Below are 22,953 nucleotides of genomic sequence, written 5' to 3'. Positions count from 1 at the left end.
AAAAGGGAGGAAGTAGGCTTGTTAAGGTTGGGAGTGTCCACAGATTGAATTGAGACCAGTATGTTTTAATTACATATTTAAGCTTCAGGAGCTGTAGCAACTGCTCTCAACCCTTATGAAGTCATGAGGTATATATTCACTATGTAATAATTCTGCTTCACTTTATCCCACCCCTCATCACCACCACTACCACCGAGATGAACATCCTCATCCTCTCCTTTTCTGGAACAAGGCCATCTCACCAGTCACATTCACGGTTCCAGGCTCATCACAAGCTAGCAATCCTTGTGCCTCATTACAAAATCTTGAAAACAGAGAATTTCATTGAACCAACTTGGGCCATTGTCTTTTTGTAGTCCAGTTAGCAGTAGCCATTATCTCTTCTGCTCCATTCACCTTATCTAGCAGTGTAAACCTGGTGCCTTACAGGCCACAGCAATGGCTGTTCTCAAAGAAAAGAGGATTGGTGTGAGCTGAGAAGACAACCCAAAAGTTATCTATTACAGATTCTATTCTCTTACCATACACTACCTTCTGGCAATCTCATGCATGCCTACAGCCTCCCTACAGAAGACTCCCAAGTCAATCTAACTCCAGAATTACATGTTCTAGAATTCAGTGAAGCCTTCCTCACCTCCCTCTATCTCAGATAGCCACACTCTTCTAAAATATGTTTAAATACCTACAGCCAGCAAGCCTCTTTGCCTATACTGTTCCCTCTGGCTGAAATTCCCTTTGACATACTTCTGCTGTAAGGCCCAGTTCAGGTGACACCTCTTCTAGATAATCTTTCCTTCAGCTTCCTCATCTAGCACTAGAATCACCCACTTCTCAGTATGCCTTCTCTTTCTAGTTTAGTGTTGACTGCTCTGTATTGAAGTTATGGGATTGATGTCTGTCTCCTCTGATGTTTTGAGGTACATGTGAAGAGTGCAGAGGAACTCTCAAAGGTTTATTTGGTGAATAAATGTCACAAGATGATTAAAAGCAAGAAGTAGTAATTATTACATAGTGAATCATTGTCTACTTTATATTTCCAGCTTCAAAAATATGTGCTTGTTTAGAGCTCTAGTACGTGGATCCAAGCTATCTATTAATATCTATTAAATATATATTTATATATTTTCAGAGAAGACTCCCCAGGCTCAACCAACTCTTTTTTTCCCCCTAAATGAATAAGAGATCCTTTAAAGTTCCCAGTAGCAATCCAAATAGGACAAACCACAGATTTGCAGGTTCTTATCTCCATCTGGAAAACCTGAATTTACAGGAATATAAAAATTGTTTCACCACAAATAGAAACTTGATTCCTAATTTGAAGATTCCTATACATAAGAGATAGGAAGGACCTAGGGACTGTGATCTGAATTTTTTCTTGGCCCCACCAAGAATGATGAGGTAGCATTTTCCCTGGATTCATTTCCTGTGGCTTCAGCTAATTATTATTTGTGAACCATTTCATCTTTGTTTTCAGGCCTAAGCAGTTAATGATGGTAACATATTCTTTGGTCTTTCTTTCTTTCTTTCTTTCTTTCTTTCTTTCTTTCTTTCTTTTTTTTTTTTTTTTAAAGTAAGTTCTATAGGCATCAGGGGTTTCGAACTCACAGCCCGGAGTTCAAGAGTTATGTGCTTCGCTGAGCCAGCCAGGCACCCCTCTTTTGTCTTTCTCCCTATCTTTTATTCATTGACCTGTAAGGATAACTCCTAAACATTCAGTCTGTAACAATCTTGTGAATTGCTCACTTGTTTTCGTTCAACTGATAATATTTTTTAGAAATGTCCTCTGAGGTACTCCACATGTGGCTTCTGGAAATGGATTTTTATAGTGGTATGTGCAGTAGAAGAGAATTCTTATGATTTTCACTTATTTCTGTTGAAATTCTTTGTGTTCAGATAAAAATTTGAGGGTACCTGTTGCTACTAATTTCAAGGACTTCATTTCAGATGGTGGTGACCTATGAAACTGAGTGGAGTCCGTAGTACTTAGAAGAATGTGCAGCTGATCAGGGGAGTTAGAACCAGTAATCCAGTTGAAATTGTTGTAAATACCCTTTGTTTTAAATACCTTTTAGCTAGGCAAGTTCCAAATTGCCTTAGTTGTCAGTATGATTTTGGCCAAGTAAGCAGCTGTACTCTCCATTTCCTAAATCTGGCCTTCATCACAGTCTGAAAAGCAGGTTTTGATAAAAATCAGTTCCAGTAGTAATTTGCGTAACCTGAGCCCTTGGAATGAGTAAAATGTCCTTCTTGGGGTGGGGGAGGTATTTTTGTAACAGTAAGGCTGAGAGGAGAGGTGAGTGTTAAGAGAAATTTTTGTAATAGGCTTTCTTCTATATTTAGCCCAATTAAAGTAGAACTAGTTGCCATATGGAGGTACTAAGTGATCACTCACAGGATGGTAAGAATACATCTATTTAGTTCTTTGTTTCATAGATTTTGTTGTGACTCCTGTTGTTTCTTTGGTTAGGGGGAAAAAAAAGGCAGCAGTAGCACTGAGGCTCAATTTTGATATATGCCATCCTATTCCTGCACCCTACCTCTATAGGAGGTAGTTTGGTTTAATGGGAGGTCTGTTTTTGGAAAAGTAGTAAGGTTGAAACAGCTCCATCACTTGACTTAACCTTGTGACCTTGGGCAGATCACTTAACATTTCTGACCATGGCCAAGTAACTTATCTTTTTCTTAATAAAAAACAATATATATAAGAAAAATTTAAATGTTAAACATTTTTTTACTTTTCATACAGGTTTTCATTTTGAACAAATGTCTGAATTATAGTTCATTCTTCTCTTAAAAGCCTTTGTTCTTGGGGCACCTGGCTGGCTCAGTCAGTGGAGCCTGCGACTCTTGATCACAGGGTTGTAAGTTTGAGCCCCAGGTTGAGTGTAGAGATTACTTAAAAATAAAATCTTAGGGGCACCTGGGTGGCTCAGTTAAGTGTCTGCCTTGGGCTGAGGTTATGATCCTGGGGTCCTGGGATGATCGAACCCCATATCAGGCTCCCTGCTCAATGGGGAGCCTGCTTCTTCCTCTCCCTCTGCAGCTCCCCCTGCTTGTTCTCTCTCGCTCGCTCTGTCCGTCAAATAAATATAAATAAAGTCTTAAAAAATAAAAATTTAAAAGAATCTTTTAAAAAAGCCTTTGTTTTAATGTTTATCTTCTTTAAATGCATATGAATCTCTTCTAGTTAAAAAAATACACATCTGTTTAAAAGCTGTTGCTTCTTCCTACAAAATGTTTTTCTATTACTTTTAAATGGAGTGACACTACTCAATAAAATACTGCTTATTTTAGTTCTTTACCACTTAAAAAAATTTTTTTTAAGATTTTATTTTTTGAGTAATCTCTACAACCAGCGTGAGGCTTGAACTTACAACCCTGAGATCAAGAGTCACATGCTCTTCTGACTCAGCCAGTCAGGCACCCCACCACTCACCTGTTTTTAACTCAGTATGATTTTTGTTCTAATCAGTTTACTGAAAACTTTATTAGTGGTGACCTTTGAGCCTTTTCTTCTTCCTCACACTTTTTGACCTGCATTGCATTTGACAGTACTCTTCTTTATGAAACCCTTTTGTTTCTTATCTTTCTCTTAATCATGGATTTATATTCCACCTACATCTTCTTTGATTATGTCATCTCACTTCCCTTCCCTAACTTCTTACCTTCCCCTCTGTCTCAGAGAGTTATAATCTGTTGCCCTAGCTTCAGTTCTGCCATGTGTTGACTCCCAGATTTTTCATCCTAGCTTTAATCGTTGTCCTCTAAATAACTCCCTTTGGAATATTTCCTATCATCCTCTCTTAAAACTAAAGAGAGGATGATTTTTGTCCCTCACACAGCTTTTACTTTCCTCTTTTCTTTTAGTGATACCACATTTTTCACAGCCACATTGGTGTAGAACCTCAAGGTCATTTTTGACCTTTTCCCCATTCCTGTTACCCAGATGCCCATGCCATTCATCTTGTCACAACCTGCACATCACTGTGAGATTGATATTCCTAAAATACTACTATGATCCAGATATATCTCCAGTAAAAAAAAAAAAAAAAAAAAAAAAAAAAAAAAAAAAAAAAAAAAAAAAATCTGAGTAGTCTTTTTTTTTTTTATTAAAGATTTTATTGATTTATTTGAGAGAGAGAGAGCACAAGTTGGGCAGGGGGGGGGGAGCAAAGGGAGAGAGAGAAGCAGACTCCGCATTGAGCAGGGAGCTCCAATGTGGGTTACATCCCAGGACCTGATCCCAGGACCCTGAGATCATGACCTGAGCTGAAGGCAGATGCTTAACCGACTGAGCCACCCAGGTGCCCCTAAGAATCTCAGTAGTCTTTTATCAGTAGGATAAAATAAACTACAGTCTATTCCAAACAGTTTTCTAGACTTCTCTCTGACCATTCCTCTATAAGACCTCTCTGCTTAATTATATACCTATGTAGTTTGCCTAAACACACCTTACATTTGTTTCCCCCTTTTTTTTTTTGCCATTGCTGATTCCTTTCCCTTACCTGAAGTGCCCTGTTATCTTTTGTTTTCAACTTTTTTACTGTGAAATGTAACACTTGAAGAAAAGTACATAAAACACAACTTTACAGCTTAATAAATTAATATAAAGCAAGCATCACCCAAGTCAAGAAATAGAACATTGCCAGGATTCAAAAGCTCCTCTCCACCCCAGCACTGTTCTCACTATATGTCTCTTTACTGTCTGAGCCTTTGTTGTTGTTGTTGTTGTTGTTGTTGGTTTAACTTACTATGAATGAAATCCTATGAATGGTTTGTTTTTTGGGGGTTTTATTCGATCTGTCTTCTTTTACCCAACAATATTTCTGCTAGTCATCCATGTTGTTGCAGTAGTTCAAATACATTTACAGCTGTACAGTATTACATTGTATGAATGACACTGTTTATCTCTAGAAATACTGATAAATATTTGGGTTATTTTTTTTTTAAAGATTTCATTTATTTGAGAGAGAGAGCAAATGTGAGCATGAGCAGGGGTAGGGAGGGGCAGAGGGAGAAGCAGACTCCCCAGTGAGCAAGGAGCCCCATGTGGGGCTCATCCCAGGACCCCAGGATCACATGACCTGAACCAAAGGCAGACACTCAACTGACTGAGCCACCCAGGCGCCCCATATTTGGGTTATTTTTAATTGAGGCTTTGACAAAGCTTGTCATTATGAAGATCCTCAAATTTGTCCATTCATACACATGTGCCTGCATTTCTGTTGGGTCATATATATCTGGGAATGGGTCATAAGAGAGGTATATCTTCAACATTAATAGTGACTCACTGTTTTATATAGTAGTTGTACCAATACACACTTCTACCAATAACATATGAAAGTTAGTTTTTCCAAATTGCCACCATAACTTGAAGTCTTTTTTTTTTTAAGCCATTAGTATGTCATTGTGGTTTTAATTTGCATAGCCTTGATTACTAATAGGTTTGAACATCTTAAGTTTATTGATGATGTGGAAGGTCTCCTCTGTGAAATGATCGTTCAGGTTTCTTGCCCAGTTTTCTACTGGTTTGCATTTCTCTCAGTGTTGTATAGTTTTACATATTTTGAATGTGAGCTCTTTGTAGGTTGTGTGTATTGCATATATCTTCTTGCACACTGTGGCTTGGCTTTTCACTCTCTGAACATTCGTCATTTTAATGTAGTCTAATTTTATTAAAGTTTTCTTTTATGATTAGTGCTTTTTGTGGATTGTTTTAAAAATCTCTTCCTAGGGGCGCCTGGGTGGCACAGCGGTTAAGCGCCTGCCTTCGGCTCAGGGCGTGATCCTGGCGTTATGGGATCGAGCCCCACATCAGGCTCCTCCGCTATGAGCCTGCTTCTTCCTCTCCCACTCCCCCTGCTTGTGTTCCCTCTCTCGCTGGCCGTCTCTATCTCTGTCAAATAAATAAATAAAATCTTTAAAAAAAAAAAAAAAATCTCTTCCTAACCCAAGATCATGAAGATTTTTTTTTAAATTATCTTCTGAGAGGCATATTATTTTGCTTTTGGTATTTGGGTCTTCAGTCTAGTTGGAATTAAATATTTTGCATGGTGTGAGGTAGGGTCAAGTTTAATTTTCTTTCCTACTAGTTATCTAATTGTCCTAATACTGTTCACTGAAAAGACTTATCTTTTCCTCTCTGCTCTGCAGGGCCACCTTTGTCATAAATTAAATATCCATAATATGCCTAGTTATGTTGTGGTATGGTATGTCTTCATTCAGTTCCTTTGGTCTCTTTGTCTATCCTTGAGCCAATAAAACACATCTTAACTACCGTAGCTTTAAAATGAATATGGATGTATGGTAAAGTCTTGTTTTTCTTAAATATCTGTGCTGTTTTTGTTTTTTTGCAATTTACATTTTACTATTAGCTCAAGCTATACATGAACACACAGAGTTGGGATTTCACTTTATTAATCTTTACATGATGACTTGCAATCTGTGAGCATAGTCTTCCTCTCCAGTTATGAAATCTTCCTCCATTTATCTTAGAAATATTTTATATTAATTGTTTTACAGTCTCTCCATAGAGATCTTACATGTCTTTATTGGATTGCATCCTATCTTTTTTTTTTTTTAATACTGTTGTAAGTGGCATCTTTTAAAAATTTCATCTCTTTGTGGATGGTATAGAAATATGGTTTTGTTGTACTGTATGGTGACTAATATAACAAAATAAAAATTATTTTTAAAAAAAGAAACATGGTTTTGTATATTTCTTATTTCATTGTGTGTTCTAGAACCTCCAGTACTTCCACTGTAGGATGAAGGTGTTGACAATAGACCATCCTTGTCTTACTTCTAATCTGAAAAGAAAAACTTTCTATAAGCATTTCACCATTAAGTATGATATTTGGTATAGGTTTCTTTAGATAACCTTTATTATATTAAACAAGTTTTTTCTTACTCCTAGTATGCTAAGAGTTGAACAATAATGTTGAAATCTATCAAAGACTTTTTAAAAATTAAAGCACCATTTATTGCTTTTGTTTGAGATGGGTTTTTTTTAACAAAGTACTTTCCAAAATGTTTCATAAAGTTGCAAATTTTTATCAGTTCTAATCTTACAGAAAACTTATCTTTAACAACGGTAGCACAACTAACATCGATTGTGTGTTTACGATATATTAGGCATTGTATTCAGCAGGATAGTTTAGTGTGAAAGGTCTCAGATCCTCATGCAACATTGTCTGCTTAGAATCCTGGCTCCCCAGCCTATCAGGTAGGGGACTTTGGGCGTATTTCTTATTCTGTGTGTGTCTCAGTTTTTTCATCTGCAAAATGGAGATGGTAGTAGTATCTACTACATAGAATTGTGAGGAAAGAGTGAGTTATATGTGATACATAAAGAACAGAACTTGTTCCATTTTGCAGATGAAAACTGAGGCATGTGCCCACAGTTACAGAGCTAGGAAGTGGTAGTGCTGGAATTCATACTCAGTGTGTCTTAACTACCAAGCCAATGTATTTCAAACTTTTTACGCTTTTACATTTTTCGTTCATTTATTCAACTAAATGAGTATCTTCTCTGTAGCAATCATGGTGCAGATGTTACTGTTAATGTCTGTGATTGAGGCTTAACTGCAGTGTAACGTATAACTGAGGGGTCCTCCCACTTTTGTAGAACAAGAATCTAAGTATTGTAAAATTCTGGTCAGATTGATAAGCAGATTAGTTTATGAATGTCTTTGTTCTCATTTACTTACTGTTCTTGCTAAATGATGTAGAAATGGGAACATCCATTTTTTTGAGCAGGCACTTGGTGGTGGTGCTCTGAAGAGATGTTCTAGGGCTCTGTACCTGATTCATATTATTATTGATTTTCTATACCAACCATGTCAGCTGCTTTATTCATCATTTTCATTATTTCATTTGAATTTGACATATCTGCCTCTAAAAATTAATCTGTGTCCATAAAGACCCCAAATGAGCTTGCATTTACCCTTACCTATCTCAGCAGGAGTGTTAAAATTTAAAGAAATCAAACTTAATATGATAGTTCCTGTTACCTGCACTAGAATAATTACTGGTTTTAAAAAAATTCTTGGGGCGCCTGGATGGCTCAGTCGGTTAAACATCTGCCTTCAGCTTAGGCTGTGATCCTGGAGTCCCGGGATCAAGCCCCGTGTCAGGCTCCCTGCTCAGCAGGGGGTCTGCTTCTCCCTCTGCTCCTCACCCACTCATGCTATCTCTCACTCTCTCTCAAATAAATAATAAAATCTTTTAAAAAAATTCATAAGACTATTCCTGAAGTTTGGAAAACTAGCAAAGAGAAGCATGTTATCTTTTTTCTAATATTGCTTATGTATGGTTACATTAATTTATCATGAATAACCAGCAAGCTCCTTTTAGAACATTGCACAGGAACAAAATTGTGGGGAGATCATGACTTTTTTACATATGGAGGGGTAGCACATAACCTGATAACAGATCTGTGGATATTTCTGTGTAACTCATCTTGATAGCCTTGATAACACATAATGAATTATATTGGCTGTTTTAGAAAGGAATGAGATTCTTTTCAGAGGGAACCCAAGTTGGAGAGAGGTCTCCAGCTCCATTTAAGACACGACTTTATATGCCAAGTGTTTCTTCTTCCTGTCCCCTCCTCTGCGTTCATTTGTCTAACTGGTAATCATACTTCAGAACTCACCTCCTGGGGCACCTGGGTGGCTCAGTCGTTAAGCGTCTGCCTTCTGCTCAGGTCATGATCCCAGGGTCCTGGGATCGAGCCCTGCGTCCGGCTCCCTGCCCAGTGGGAAGCCTGCTTCTCCCTCTCCCACTCCCCCTGTTTGTGTTTGCTCTCTCACTGTCTCTCTCTCTGTCAAATAAATAAATAAATAAATAAATAAATAAATAAATCTTAAAAAAAACCTCACCTCCTAGGAAATTTGTCATTACCTTCTCCTGCCACCAGACTGATTTTAAAGTTTTTTTTAGGTTAAAAAAAAGAAAGAAAAAGGCAGTTAAGCAATAATAGTGTCCAGTACTGGGGTGCCTGGGTGGCTCAGTCATTAAACATCTGCCTTCGGCTCAGGTCATGATCCTGGGGTCCTGGGATGGAGCCCCACATTGGGCTCCTTGGTCAGCGGGGAGTCTGCTTCTCCCTCTACCCACCCTCCTGCTCCTGTTCCCTCTCTCACTGTCTCTGTCTGTCAAATAAATAAAATCTTAAATTTAAAAAAAAAGTGTCCAGTAGTTAGGAGTTTACAAAGCTGTTTCATTCTAATACCATGAGGAGTCTAGAGCTCCATGTCATTTATAGGCAATCTGTTAATTCCTTGATTCTCACAACAGTTATTTGAAGAGGGTACCATATTATCCACATTTTATAGACTAGAAACTGAGGTACCTCTGGAGAGGTTAAGAAACTTTCCAAGGTAACACAGCTAGCAATTGATGGCCTAGATTTGAGCCCAAGAGTCTAACTCTAAAGCCCAAGTTCTTAAGTCTCTATGTTCTACTGCCTATGTTCAAGAGATTTGGAGAGCTGACAGTTGTTTCTTTCCTTTCCATCCCTGGGTTGAGATTTACCTTGCCAGAGGCACTGAGATCAACTCGACCTCCCTATCCAACCCCATTCTCTTGACTGCCAGGCTGATCTATTCACCTAATCTCAGTTTTTTCAATTAAAGTTTAAAGTTTAAAAGTTTAAAGTTCTTAAAAAACTGTCTTAGTTTCCACCCTCCTCTCTTCTTTTACTCTTGGGGACAAGGGCAAGAGAAAAATTCCAGTTGTTTTTATTTTTAATGTTTGATTTTTCCCTTAATACATCAATTTTCAGAATAATGAATTGGTGTCCTAGCAACCTCCATGGTAACTAATGAGGTTTTTCTTTTTAATATGATTGTGAATGCATTGATTTTTATGTTCTTTTTGGTGCATATGTTGCTCCATTTTAGGCCAGTGGGAGACTTTTATGTTGTTTCCTATATCCTTTTGACATGACCCCATTATTAGTCTTAGGTAGCACAACAACACTCAGACCTGGAATCAGACATTTCTCTAAGGAGTCTGGGCTCCTGTTTGTAGAAAATGGAATTTTCAAAGTTCACTATCTGAGTCCTTCTAGTGCTGCTGATCAAGATAAACTTTCAGCTTCTCTGATAAATTAGAAAGTCTTCACTCTCCTACAGTATTTTTTACCCATTGCTGTTTTTGCAGATAGCAAACTACTTGTTCAGAGTTTCAAATACCTATCATTTTTCAAATCCTCAGCTTTTCATCAACTCCTTTCTGTCTCTTATCTTACTGACTTCTGAGTACTATAGTTACTATGATCCATAGTCTCCAATTTGAAGTACCTATTTGCCTGATTTTCTTTCCATTGTATTTTAGGTAGAATAATACAGATTAATGACACGGAATTGATAGGTTAACAGTGCTGAGTTAGGAATGGTTATGAACATTTCCTTTGTGTTAGTCTCACTCGTCAGAATGCTGTAGATGTTGTAACGAATCTGAAATTTCAGTGAGTTACATGACACAGTCGTTCATGATATCCTTAAGAATAAGATAGAGTAATGCAAGCCAGACTAGAGTGTCTACTTTAATTAAGAGACAAAGCTAATTGAGCATCTATTTCCAGAATGCTAATGATTAAGTCAGATTTTAAAAGGGGCTCTAACAGCTTGCCGGAAGGCCACATTCTGTATTGTTTTAAGGATGGAAATGAAAATAATCTAATACCATACATGGAGAAAAGAAGGAGGTGGGAGAAATAACTAGTACACTGGCAGGACTGGATCCCTAAAGATTTCAATAGGCCAGAATGACATACGAAATTTATTATATAAAGATAAAATTAATCAAGGACAAACACAAAATCCTACCTTCAGGTTCAACACTTACCTTCCCAAGAATGGAGTAAGAAAGACATGGATTGAGGCGCCTGGCTGGCTCAGTTGGTAAACCATGCGACTCTTGATCTCGGGGTTGTAAATTTGAGCCCCATATTGGGTGTTGAGATTACTTGAAAAATAAAAAATCTTCAAAAAAAAAACTTCATGGGTTAATAGTATATGTGATAAATGCTTCAAGCTTTAGATGTCTATGAACCAAATATGAATTAAATGTAGGGGGGATTAGAAATAAGAGGTATGGAATTCTAATTCCAGTTCTACTGCTGACTGGTTGCATAATCAAGATTAAAGTTCTTTACCTCGTTAAGCTTCAGTTTGCCCATTATAAAATGTGTGGCATTTTATAGCACCAGTAATTATAAAGTACTGTTTGTTTACTGGAATTGATAGCTGAAGAAACATATAAACAAAGCTAATTGAGTCTTAAATTATATTAAGAACCACCCCACCCCACCCCCCCATTCAGTTCTGGATACTTTTAAGAGATTTTGATACTATATGAGTCATTAAGAAATAGGAGAAGAAAAAAATTACAATTGGGAACCCTGCTTAGCTTTAAATCTCTCAATGGTTGGTATATGAACAAGGTTAGAGTATACATTTATTTTTTGCCCATGAGCACATAACTCGACAGTGGGGAAAGCTTCAGACTTTGGCTCAGTGTAAGAAAAAGCTTCTGAATCATTAAAATTGTCTAAAATGAAATGAATGAAGTACCTTATTGAGTCACTAAAGACGTGTGGGGCAACCCCTTGTTTTGGGATATCCTAGAGGGAATTCATGCCTCGGGTAAAGGTCTGCTCAAGGCATTTTCTAAGGTACTTTCTAACTCTTACATTCCAGGTTTCTGTAATATGGGGATAATGATACCTTTCAGTTACTGTGATGAATAGTAAGGCCATCCATGTAAAAAGTTCTTAAATGTTTCATGGGACACAATTAATACCCACTAAATGTTCTTTGTGGTATCTATAAGAATAATCCTTGTCCTGACCTGGTACAAATGAGATAATGAATATAAACATGCTTTAAGTATCCTTCAAGTCCTTCACAAGAATAGGAGATGCAGAAATCTATATCTGACATCTGGCAGGGCACCACTGGGACATTTTGCTTCAATTTTTCATTTACAAAAGGCTTGACTTTTTAACTTTTTTTTCCCAAGTAGGGAAGGGCCTGACTTACCTGCATAGAGTATAGATAGATTTGCCTTGCTGTGGCCACAGAATGTGATGATTAGGTTCATAGGCTTTGGGGGTTCCAGCCCAGCTCCCATACTTAACTAGCTGGTGACTGTTGGAAAGTGGTATCATCTCATAAGCTTCAGTTTCCTCTTGTAAAATAAGGGTACCTTGTTTTTTATGATTCACCACAATAACATGTTAAGTGCTTGGCATGGAATCTGGTACCCAAGTGGTCAGTTAGCAATAGCTTCTCCTGTTTTTATGATCCTTTCCCACATGTTATGAGGGAAATTTGTAAAATGCTTCTTTGAGGGGCTTCCCGGTTGATTGGGAGAGGGCCTTTCTCCTGTACCTTTGAGAGACTTCCTTCTGAATTAGTTCCTGGTCTGTGGCATAGACCAGTGCTCTTTATAGAAACAGAACATGGCAGTAAGAATAGCTATGGAAGAGGAGCAGTCATAAGACTCAAAGGGAATCCAGTCTGTGCCCATCGGTGGTGAAATAGTCCCACCTTGTCTTTGATCTCATTGTGCCCTCTTCAGTGCTCACGAAAAGAACAAGCAGTGTTACAGACATAAGCAGATTCTTAATAGTTCTGTATTTGATTGTTGTTCAGTGGGTCCTTTGCTCTGGATCCAGATGCCGCACAGAATGCCATACGAGTGCTACTGAAGAGTTTACTGAACTTCAGTTTTGATGTTGGCAGATTAGGTCAGCCATTTCCTAAGTGGACAAGTTCCTTAACTTTTATGGGGATCTCCATTTTCTCAGTTACAAAAATAGTAATAGCAGTTGTATCCACCTTTGGGATTATGAGAATTATGTGACACAGCACAAAGCACAGTGCTTAGTTATAGTTGGTACTCAGCGAAGTCATAGCTCTGAAGAAAGGGAGAAAGAGATGGTCTGGTTCTTCTAGATATTGATTAATTATAACTATTTTTAAGTCTATTCTAGTAGACTTCTGGTTTATATTTTAATGTGTGTATATATATGTATATGTGATATGTATCCTATATATGGTAGAATGTGAGGTATATATACCATATATATAGAAAGGTTATATGTAATATTGAAGGTTTGAATTTAAAATGAGAAAATTTAAATTCTCTGTATCCAATCTAGATTTTTTCACAGCATTCCATGTTCTATTTCTAAGCCCTTTTATCAACTCAAGCCCAACACTCTAGGAAATCCCATCCCACACATAGCACTATTATTATGTCATTCATTTTGCCTGTTTGGCCTTTCCTGGTTTAGTTTTTTAATTCTCTATTGTAACTTTGCTCTAATGTTTACTTTGAGCTTCCTTTATATTTTTTAATATATTTTTCCTTTGCATTTTTAAAAGGAAAAGAAAAAGAATGGTTATTACAACAGGGCCATTTTATATTTTAACCAACTTTCTTTTAGTTGCAAATAACAAAAACTCATTTAGCTTAAGAAAGAAAAAAGAAGGTATTGTATTACAAGACATGGGAATGTCAGTTTGTCATGTTATGTCAATTTGCCCATAGTTAGGAAGTTCATCCAAGCCTTAGAAAGGCTTGGAAAGGTCTATAACGAGGAAATATAGAGTCCTCAAGAACCTAGGCAATTCCTCTTTCCGTATCTTTCTCTGTTTCCCTAGCTGTGTGGTCTCCTGTACCTGCTTCTCTCTGCATACCTGCTATTTGCTGTGTAACTTTGGGCAAGAGCCTTAATATATATGTCTGTTTCCCTCTATGAAAAAAGTGTTGTGTATTAGTTTCCTGTGCTGCTGTTAAAAATTACCACAAATTTGTTCTTACAGTTCTGGAATCAGAAGTTCAAAAGTTATGAGTATCACCGGGTTAAATAAAGGTGGGCAGAGCCACACTTCCTCCAGAGGCTCTAGGGGAGAATTCAGTCTTTGCCTCATCCAGCTAGTAGTGGAAACCGTTCCTTGGCTTTTGCTACCCTCTGCCTGCTTTCACATCATCTTCTCTGTGTGTACATGTGTAGTGCATGCAACGGTGTGTGTTCTCCTCTTCTATTTATATCAAATCTTCCCCTGCCTTTCTCTTGTAAAGACATGTGTGATTGCAAGTAGGGCCCACCTTTATAATCCAGAATACTCTCCCAATTCAAGATTCTTAATTTGATCACATCTGCAAAGATCCCTTTTCCTTACAAGATAATATTTACAGGTTTCGGGGATTAGGACCTGATGCATTTGGGTGACCATTATCCAGCCTACTACAAATAGGGATCATAAAGACATCTCAAAGTTGACATATAATAAAGATTGCCTAAATGCTAGTCTCTTTCCTTCTCTACATCTCTCCTACATGTACTGCCATGCTCCTCCTGTAACATTGCTTTCAGGAATGTTATTATCACATTAAGCGTGGACCTGTTAGGATAATAATGGTAGTGAAAGTAATAGCTGTAATTTATTAAATGTCCATTGTAGCCCAAGCATTTTGCTGAGTACTTTATTTATGTATGTAGGTACTGCTATAATTCCCATTTTACAGATGAGAGAAACTAGATTCAGAAAGGTGAAGTAACTTAATTTGCCCAAGTTCAGTCAGCTGGCAAGTGTCAGAACTGGGGTTTAAATAAGGATTTCTCAAATTCTTAGGGCTGTGTTCTTAATCATTATATCTTGCCTGTTATTCAGGAGTGTGGTTCAGATCTCTGGTTTCTTGCCTTGTCCTCTGATCAAAACCTTTTCTTGGAGGTTTCTTGTACCTGCTAGCAAGATCTGACATTGCAGTTCACCAGGGCGCTTTTTGTTATATGCCTGTTCTTTGGCGGTTGCTTGATCCTGAGTAAGTGAAATTTGAGGGAAGAGGAAGTTAGAGAGTTATATTCCAGCCTGAATTTCCTCTTTGACTAACTTGTTTGTTGCAAGGCAGTAAGTTCCTTGACTGTGGGGAGCATGATGATTTATTTCTGAGTACCCAGTACCGAACCTGGGGCCTGGACAGAGAGTAGATGTTCTGCTTGAACGTAAGCTTCACCGGGGACTTTCATTCACTGCCGTAGACATGCCTTTACAACAGTGCGTAGAACAGAATAGTTGCCCAACGTATATTTGTTGAATAGGTGGAAGACTGGTTGGCTGGCTGGGCCTGGTTAAAACTCCTTCACTGGTTAATAATTATAACTTTCATTTACTGGGTGTATGCCATTTGCTGGGCACTTACATAAATTATCAGTAACCCTTATCACCTTTCTACAGGGTAGAAGTAAGTGATGGGCTGTGGCTGAGGAAAGTGAGGGGGAGAGAGGAGTTGAGGATATCTCCCAAATTTCTGACCTGGATACTGGTCCAAGTGATGATGAAACCCAGGGAGAGGAGCATGAGTTATTTTTTAAAATAGGCTGTGTTTGTGGTATCTGCAGATAGATGCAAGGGTCTGTTCCTAGGACAAAGGCTCTAAAAATGACACATTTGCCAGTTATCCTGGAAAGAGTGATGTTCTTGATCTTCCCAGAGCAAGGTTGCTTGTTTTAGAACTGCAGGCTTACAGCCATTATTTCCATGTGTTCTAATTTGAATATGTTCAGTTTCTGTTCCAGATGATCGGGCTGAGCAACGAACCTGTCTCATTTGTGGGGACCGTGCCACAGGCTTGCACTATGGAATCATCTCCTGTGAGGGCTGCAAGGGGTTTTTCAAGCGAAGCATTTGCAACAAGCGGGTATATCGGTGCAGTCGTGACAAGAACTGTGTCATGTCTCGGAAGCAGAGGAACAGGTGCCAGTACTGCCGCCTGCTCAAGTGCCTCCAGATGGGGATGAACCGGAAGGGTGAGTGGTGCTTGTGGCTCTACTACCCACTTTACCATCACTTTACCTTTAGGGTTAGCTATGAAGCCTTGGAGTTTTTCATTTCCCAAGCCTGCACTGTATGCCAGGTCTTATACCATGTACTCATAACCCCAAAACAGATTTGTCACAGTGCCTGCCTATAGGGGTTTCCCAGACTAGGTGGGGAGAAAGGCCGGTGAGATGTTACAGATTCTGTGAGAATGAATTCACAGGCTCCAATTGGCAAGACCCCAATTAACAATCAAGTCTTAACTCGGATTAATATACTCCATTAGTTCTTCTTTCAGAGCCTGATGACAGGAGGTAGGAATTTTAGATGAAGAAGCAGAAGGGCAGTATGTCACCTGAATGTGGTATCATTTTGCTTGCTAGAATCATGGCATACTCAAAGGCTAGGCATGCCCAGAAATCTGCATCCAGGTTGGTGAAGAATTTGGATTTATTGGGAAGCTTTCCAAGAGCCATTAGCGTGAGATTATGTGAAAAACCAATATTCTAAAAGGGTTAATCCAGGGGGCAGGCTTTGAAGAATGGATTGGTGTGGAGAAAGCAGAAAGGCCACCTAGAAAGTTTTTAGAAGAGTCCAGTTTAGAAGAATCTGATGGAGGGGCAGGAATAATAATGGCACAGATGGGGAGATGTGGAGAAGCTTACCTGACAGGAGTTGATAACATACTGGGTATTGGGCAGCACCAGAAGTTGAAGTTGCGGATTTGGATTAATAGTAAATGGCCCCACCAGAAAAAAAATCAGGCCAGAAAAACAGGGTGGGGCAAAATGCTGGCCTTGGCAGTGCGTTGTTTGAGGTATCTAAGAAGGACACATACAGTGTCCACCAAGGAATTTGGATGTGTAGGACTGGAACTGAAGCTAAAGTCCTGCCTTCAAGTAGAAGTTTGTGGAACTATTCGCAATCAGATGGTAAAATTTTCTTAGTGGGTAGAAATCACCCAGAGAGAACTTGACTACAGAAGAGGAGAGGGCCAATGTCAGAAACTCAGAGTATTCTCATAAAGGGTAGAGAGTAGTACAGTACAGTTCAGTAGAAAAATGGAGACAGAGGTTGGTGACAAACTAGCTCTGTGACCTTGGGCAGTTTGCTTTATGTTTCTTATGCTCAATTATCTTGCCTTTAAAATAGTATGATAATATTTAACCTTTCAGAGTTCTCTAGAGGATTAAATAAGACAGCATATATATATATATATATCAAATCTACTCAGCAAGGTTCTAGGGGTTCATAATAGTAGTGTATAGGGTAGGAGTTAGATTTAGCGAACTGTTCAAATTGGTTTTGTCACATTAATAAATGCAGACAACCAGATATATGCCCATTATGAAGAAAGGTAAGAAAGTTACAAAAGGGCATTTAGATAAATTTAAGTCATTTATAATTTATTTATAATACTAATATTTATTGATTACTATGTATATCAGAGACTCTTATACACTTTCTATGCATTATCTCATTGAATATACACAAACCTATTATTAAATATTACCCTCAGTTTAGGGGCACCTGGCTGGCTCAGTTGGTGGAGCATGCAACTCTTGATCTTGGGGTCATGAGTTCAGGCCCTGCATTGGGTGTAGAGATTACTTAAAAATAAAATCTTTTAAAAAATATTACCCTCAGTTTATAGGTGCAGCTTGGGGAGGTAAAATGACTTACCAGTAGATAGGTTAGTGGTGCTTATGTTGATAATAATTATTAGTTGTAGTTTGTTATTAATCAAGCAGAGCTTGTACCTAACCACATGGATATCATGCTGCTTCACATGTCTACCATATGGCATAGCTACTTGCATGACGGAATGCCCTGTGTTTACTGGATGATAAATACCTATAATAGGGCATTTAAAAACTTAACAACTTTGTTCTCTGTGTTTCTAATCTCATCTTCTGTCTGGAACTTACTTACTGTGCCTTAGGCCTGCTTTGCATTATCCTGCCTGTGCTCAGGTTCTTTCCTTTGCCTAGAAGTCCTCTCCCTTCCCCACTGTTTCCCAGCCACTAGTACCAAACAGGTAGTGCCTTGAAGAGAGAGTCTGTGGGCATCTACCCACTTTCATCTGATTTGGTCTTGGTCCCATATTCTTGTCTCCCTTTGTTGTCTTCACTGTATTTTATCAAAGCGTATTAGTGGATTGCCTTCTTGACTATTCTCTGATGATTCATCCTGCTTATTCAGTTGGAGTGTGAGATTCTGGGGCTTCTAATCAAACTCTTCTATCTCAGGCAAAAAGAAGCTTATAACCTCCTAATTCCTGTAACCATTGTCAGGAGAAGATGACACATGGAGTGTGAGGGGTAGGAGCTGCCTTCCAATGTCCATTTTTGTGCATTACAAGATGGCTTAGTTGCCTTGTGAAGGCTGCCTCTCAGAGAGAAACCCTGCCACCTCCTGGTTGGTGCTGAGAAAGCAGAATTAAAATTATAGTGGCCATTGGAATATATTTGGATTGATGGAATTGTCCTATATGGAACTTTGAAGAATGGATGTAGTGTTCAACATAAGTTTATGCACTTGTCAAAACCTATAGAAATATATACCACTAAAGAAGTGAATTTTACTGTATATAAATTTGTTTAAAAGCAACGAGTATATGGGGGAAAGACAGAATGTAGACTGTGATAAATTAATCTAACCGATATTACAAATAAATCGCATACTCAACACTGAAGGAAATGGGGGAGAAAGGAGCTGACCTTGGGAAATAGTGTTTTGACTGTATACTGTATACCATAGGACTAAAGATAAAAAGAACTGTATACAAACAAAGCTCTCTAGTTTGTAAATTTATTTCTCTCAAGGTTACGAGTTGGGAATTCTGTCCTCTTTATTTGTATATGAGGGTTGAACAAACAAGTGAATATATTGTTGATAATGAGAGTCAGGTTTCTCACATCAGAGAAAAAAGTTATAAATCAGGAAAGGGGAAGGCTAAACTGAAACCTCTGGTGCTAGATTGGAAGCATCAATATGTACTCATGTTTAGAAAAAAAAATTAGAAAAACCAGATCTTGGTTTCCAAATATCAGTAAAAGGAATTAGGACTCTTTGGAGAAGGGGTTGATTTTAGGGTTGAGGCAGGGAAAATATAAGATGAGCCTGGTGCCAGAAAGTTAGCATGTGCTATATTTTTTTGAAAAGGAGGGTGCGGGGTGTTATCAAAAGGTCATAGAAGCCAACCTGAAAGCACTTCCAGTAGCCAAAGGTGGAACAACTTAAGAAACAAAATAACCGTGTATTAGTTTATAATCCAAAAAATAAAATATCCATGAATTCATACTGATAGAACTAACTGAATAAATAGAGGGGTGACAGTTCTTTCTTATAGAAGAATTCTAATTAATAAGTGTAGAAAACATGAGGGAAATAGAAAATCACCATTAAAACACAACAGTAACAATTGCTGTAGGCAGGATTGACTTATGGATGCTAAAATAAGAGAGCATAGTTTTAACAGAAGCAGAGTATTTGCGTAGCCCCAGAATGTTTGTTAATTACAGAGGGAAAAATAGTAAGTTTCAGTAGAAAATTCTGACAGATACCACTTCAGCCAAGCAAAGCAAGGTCAGTATCACCAGTATATTTACACTGGCATCATATGCCCCCTGATATGATACAGTAGGGGCACATATACACACAGGAATGGATTCATTCCCAGTCTGCTCATGAGAAAACAGGCAAACCCAAATTGAAAGACATTCTTCAAAATAACTGACTTTTTTTTTCCCCGAAGATTTTATTTATTTGACAGAGCGCACGCACAGCCAGGGGGAGCTGCAGGCAGAGGGAGAAGGAGAAGCAGGCTCTCTGCTGAGCAGGGAGCCCGATGCGGGACTCCATCCCAGGACCCTGGGATCATAACCTGAGCCAAAGGCAGACGTTTAACCGACTGAGCTTTAGTTTGTAAATTTATTTCTCTCAAGGCACCCCTAAAATAATTGACATTATACAGAATACTCTCAAAAGTGTCAGGGTCAAAAAAGACGAGGAAAGACTAAGGAAGGTTGAAGGAAACTAAAGACTGAGCTTTAGTTTGTAAATTTATTTCTCTCAAGGCACCCCTAAAATAAGTGACATTATACAGAATACTCTCAAAAGTGTCAGGGTCAAAAAAGATGAGGAAAGACTAAGGAAGGTTGAAGGAAACTATGGAGACATGACAACTATATGCAATGTGGGATCCAGGATTGGATTCTGGAACAGAAGAGGACATCAGTGGGGAAATCGGAATAAAGTTTATACTTTGGTTAGTATTATTATACCAAAGTTAATTTCTTAGTTTTGATGAATAGTCTGTGGGTTATATGAGATGTTAACAGATGGGGAAGCTGGGTATAAAGGAATTCTCTGTACTTTATGTATGTATGTATGTATGTATGTATGTATGTATGTATGTATTTATTTTTGCGACTCTAAGTCTAAACTTACCTCAAAATTCAGAAAGTTAAATGTTCAAAAAAATTCAGCTGACATGTATGAGTCCGCCTTCTCCTGTCCCTCTCTCTGGACATAGCTATCTCTTCATACCTGGAATTTGGCTAGTCAGGAAATTAATTAGCAAAGCAGTGAGGGAAATTTAAATAAGGGTAGTGAGTAGAGGCTGGGCCCCATCTGTCCATCTTCACTACTATCCCATTACCCCCCAGACACCTACTGCTCCCCCAACCTTCAGCCTTCAGGATGAATTCTGGCTCCTCAGAAAGATTTTCAAAGCCCCTCTGACTCTGGCATCACTGCTTCATCCCTTCTCCCTTTGCTGCTCCCCATACAGTTCACATTCCATCCTAGTTCTCCAAAAACTCAATGATGTTTCATGTTTGGGGGGCTTTGCACATGTGGCTTTATCTTGCTGGAATGATTTACCCCCTCCTCTTCGCCTGGGTATATATACTTTTCTTTGGAGGCTCAGCTTTTCTTTGTAACATCCTCTAAGCAGCTTTTCTGACACCACCCCTCACCAGAAAGCTGACCCGCCTGGACTTCCACAGCCCCTTTTGCCCTCTGCCATAGCCTCAATCACCTTATGCTCTCTTTGTTTATTTTTTTCTGTTCCCCCCATTATTAGACAGTGTGCTCCTCAAAGGCTATGCCAAGTCCCACTTGCCTCGTGTCCTTCAACAGTTAACTCAGTTAGGTAAGGTGCTTTCTGGTTTGGTGGATTTACTCTGGCGGGGGGCCAGAGCATGAAGCGGGATGGGGGAAATATTGTTAATTTCATCAGCGGCAAGAAGAAGATACACTGAGCCCCATGAGGGAATTTATTCAGTACAGAAATTATGTGGGGGAAAAAAAGAAATTATTTGAGAAAATTTAAAGCTCCTTTAACTTAGTTGTCTCATAACTTACTAATTAACTAGTTAAAAAGTAAAAAGTTTAAGGAGAACTTCTTGGAAGGGGTTGATGTTTATATAGTGGGATTGTGAGAATGACTCTGTAGCATTGCCATACCGCTTTACCAGGATTAAAATGAAACACCACAGTGTCTGGGTGGCTCAGTCAGTTAAGTGTCTGCCTTCGGCTCAGGTCATGATCCTGGACTGCCGGGATTGAGTCCCACATCAGGCTCCCTGCTCAGCAGAGAGCCTGCTTCTCCCCCTGCCTCTCCCCCTGCTCATGCACTCTTTCTCTCTTTCTCTCTCAAATAAATAAATAAATAAAATTTAAAAAATAAAATAAAATGGAACACCAAGAAATCTCAAGCAGAGGATATTTGAGCAGAATCTTGAAGGCATAGAAGTTCAAGCTCCTTACAAACTTAAATAACTATGTATGTATGTATGTATGTATGTATGTATGTATGTATATATGTGTGTATGTATTTTTAAGTAATCTCCACACCCAGTGTGGGGCTTGAACTCACAACTCCAAGATGAAGAATTGCATGCTCCCCCCGACTGAGCCAGCCGGGCATCCCTTAAGAGCTTTTTAAAAACAACTCCCCTCCTCCCTCCAGGCACGAGAGGGAAAGGAAGGAAGGAGGGGAAGAGAGGGAGAAAGAGAAAGCGTATGTGTTTATATATATATTTCTTAACTATTTGGGAGGAAGTTAAAGACATCATTCTTCTTTGTTTTCTGACATAACCACAGTACTATTATCAAAATCAGGAAATTTAACATGGCATAATATTGTAATCTAATTAGCAGACCTTATGCAAATTTCACCACTTATTTCAATGTCCTTTATAGCAGTGTATTTTTTGTGAGCTAGGAACCAGTCCAGGATCATGTATTACATTTAGCTTTTATGTCTCTTCAGTCTCCTTTAACCTGAAATGATTCCTCATCCTTTTTTTTTCTTCAATAACATTGTTAATTTTGGAGAAAACAAGTAGAATATTCCTCAACTTGGGCTTGTCAGTTTCCTCACAATTACATTCAAGTTACGCATTTTTGGCAAGAATGCCACAAAAGCGATGTTGTGTCCTTTTAGCGCATTCTTTCAAGAACATATGGTATAGCTTTGCGCTACTATTGGTCATGTTAACTTGAATCACTTGGTTGAGGTGATGTCATTTGGGTAAGGTGGTGTTGCCAGATTTTTCCACCATAAAGTTTCTGAGTAGAGGCAAACAACATGTGTGAGGTGAAACTGTGTAAAACAGTATGACATGTTCAAGGACTGACAGATAGTTCTCTGTAGTTACAGTGTAACGTTTGTGGCAAGAGATGAAGATGGGGAACCCCAGAAGAACCAGATCATAGGAGTGTCTTGAATCCTAAGCTAGGGAGCTTGGGTTGAGCCCATAGACCAAAGGGAGCCACCGGTGGGTTTTGAGCAGGACTTTGGTATAGTTAGCTTTGTGTCTTACTCTCCTTTCTGTTTCTGGGTTTGGTTTGGCTGCCCAAGCTAAGTGAGGAATGGTAGGTACATGAGTCCCAGAGCAGAAAAAGTATTTGTACTTCTTTTAAGCAGATAGAAGAACTATAGCTGCTGCCACTCAGACTTGGATAAGAGATACAGCAAAACCATTCCTGTGATCTTGCACCCAGAAACCCTTTGTTTTTGTTTTTGTTTTTTTCTAAATCAGTTCACTATAAGAAAGATTCTCAGCCCCGTTGAGAAATTTGCTCTTAGCTCAATATAGCTTCA

The 22,953-nt window shown here is 38.6% G+C and overlaps 1 protein-coding gene across 1 annotated transcript in view; it reads left to right on the top strand.

Moving 5' to 3' along the window:
- NR6A1 (nuclear receptor subfamily 6 group A member 1) overlaps positions 1-22,953 on the top strand; it is a 214,178-nt gene that overhangs the window by 165,954 nt on the left and 25,271 nt on the right. Inside the window, exon 3 of the mRNA XM_040631869.1 lies at positions 15,587-15,829. Coding sequence (XP_040487803.1) covers positions 15,587-15,829 — 243 coding nt within the window. The remainder of the gene's footprint in view (positions 1-15,586; positions 15,830-22,953) is intronic.

Source organism: Ursus maritimus, unplaced genomic scaffold (genome assembly GCF_017311325.1).
Source record: "Ursus maritimus isolate PB19 unplaced genomic scaffold, ASM1731132v1 scaffold_17, whole genome shotgun sequence".
NCBI lineage: Eukaryota > Metazoa > Chordata > Mammalia > Carnivora > Ursidae > Ursus > Ursus maritimus.
Note: the sequence above shows the minus strand (reverse complement) of the source record. Positions and strands in the feature narration are given on the sequence as shown.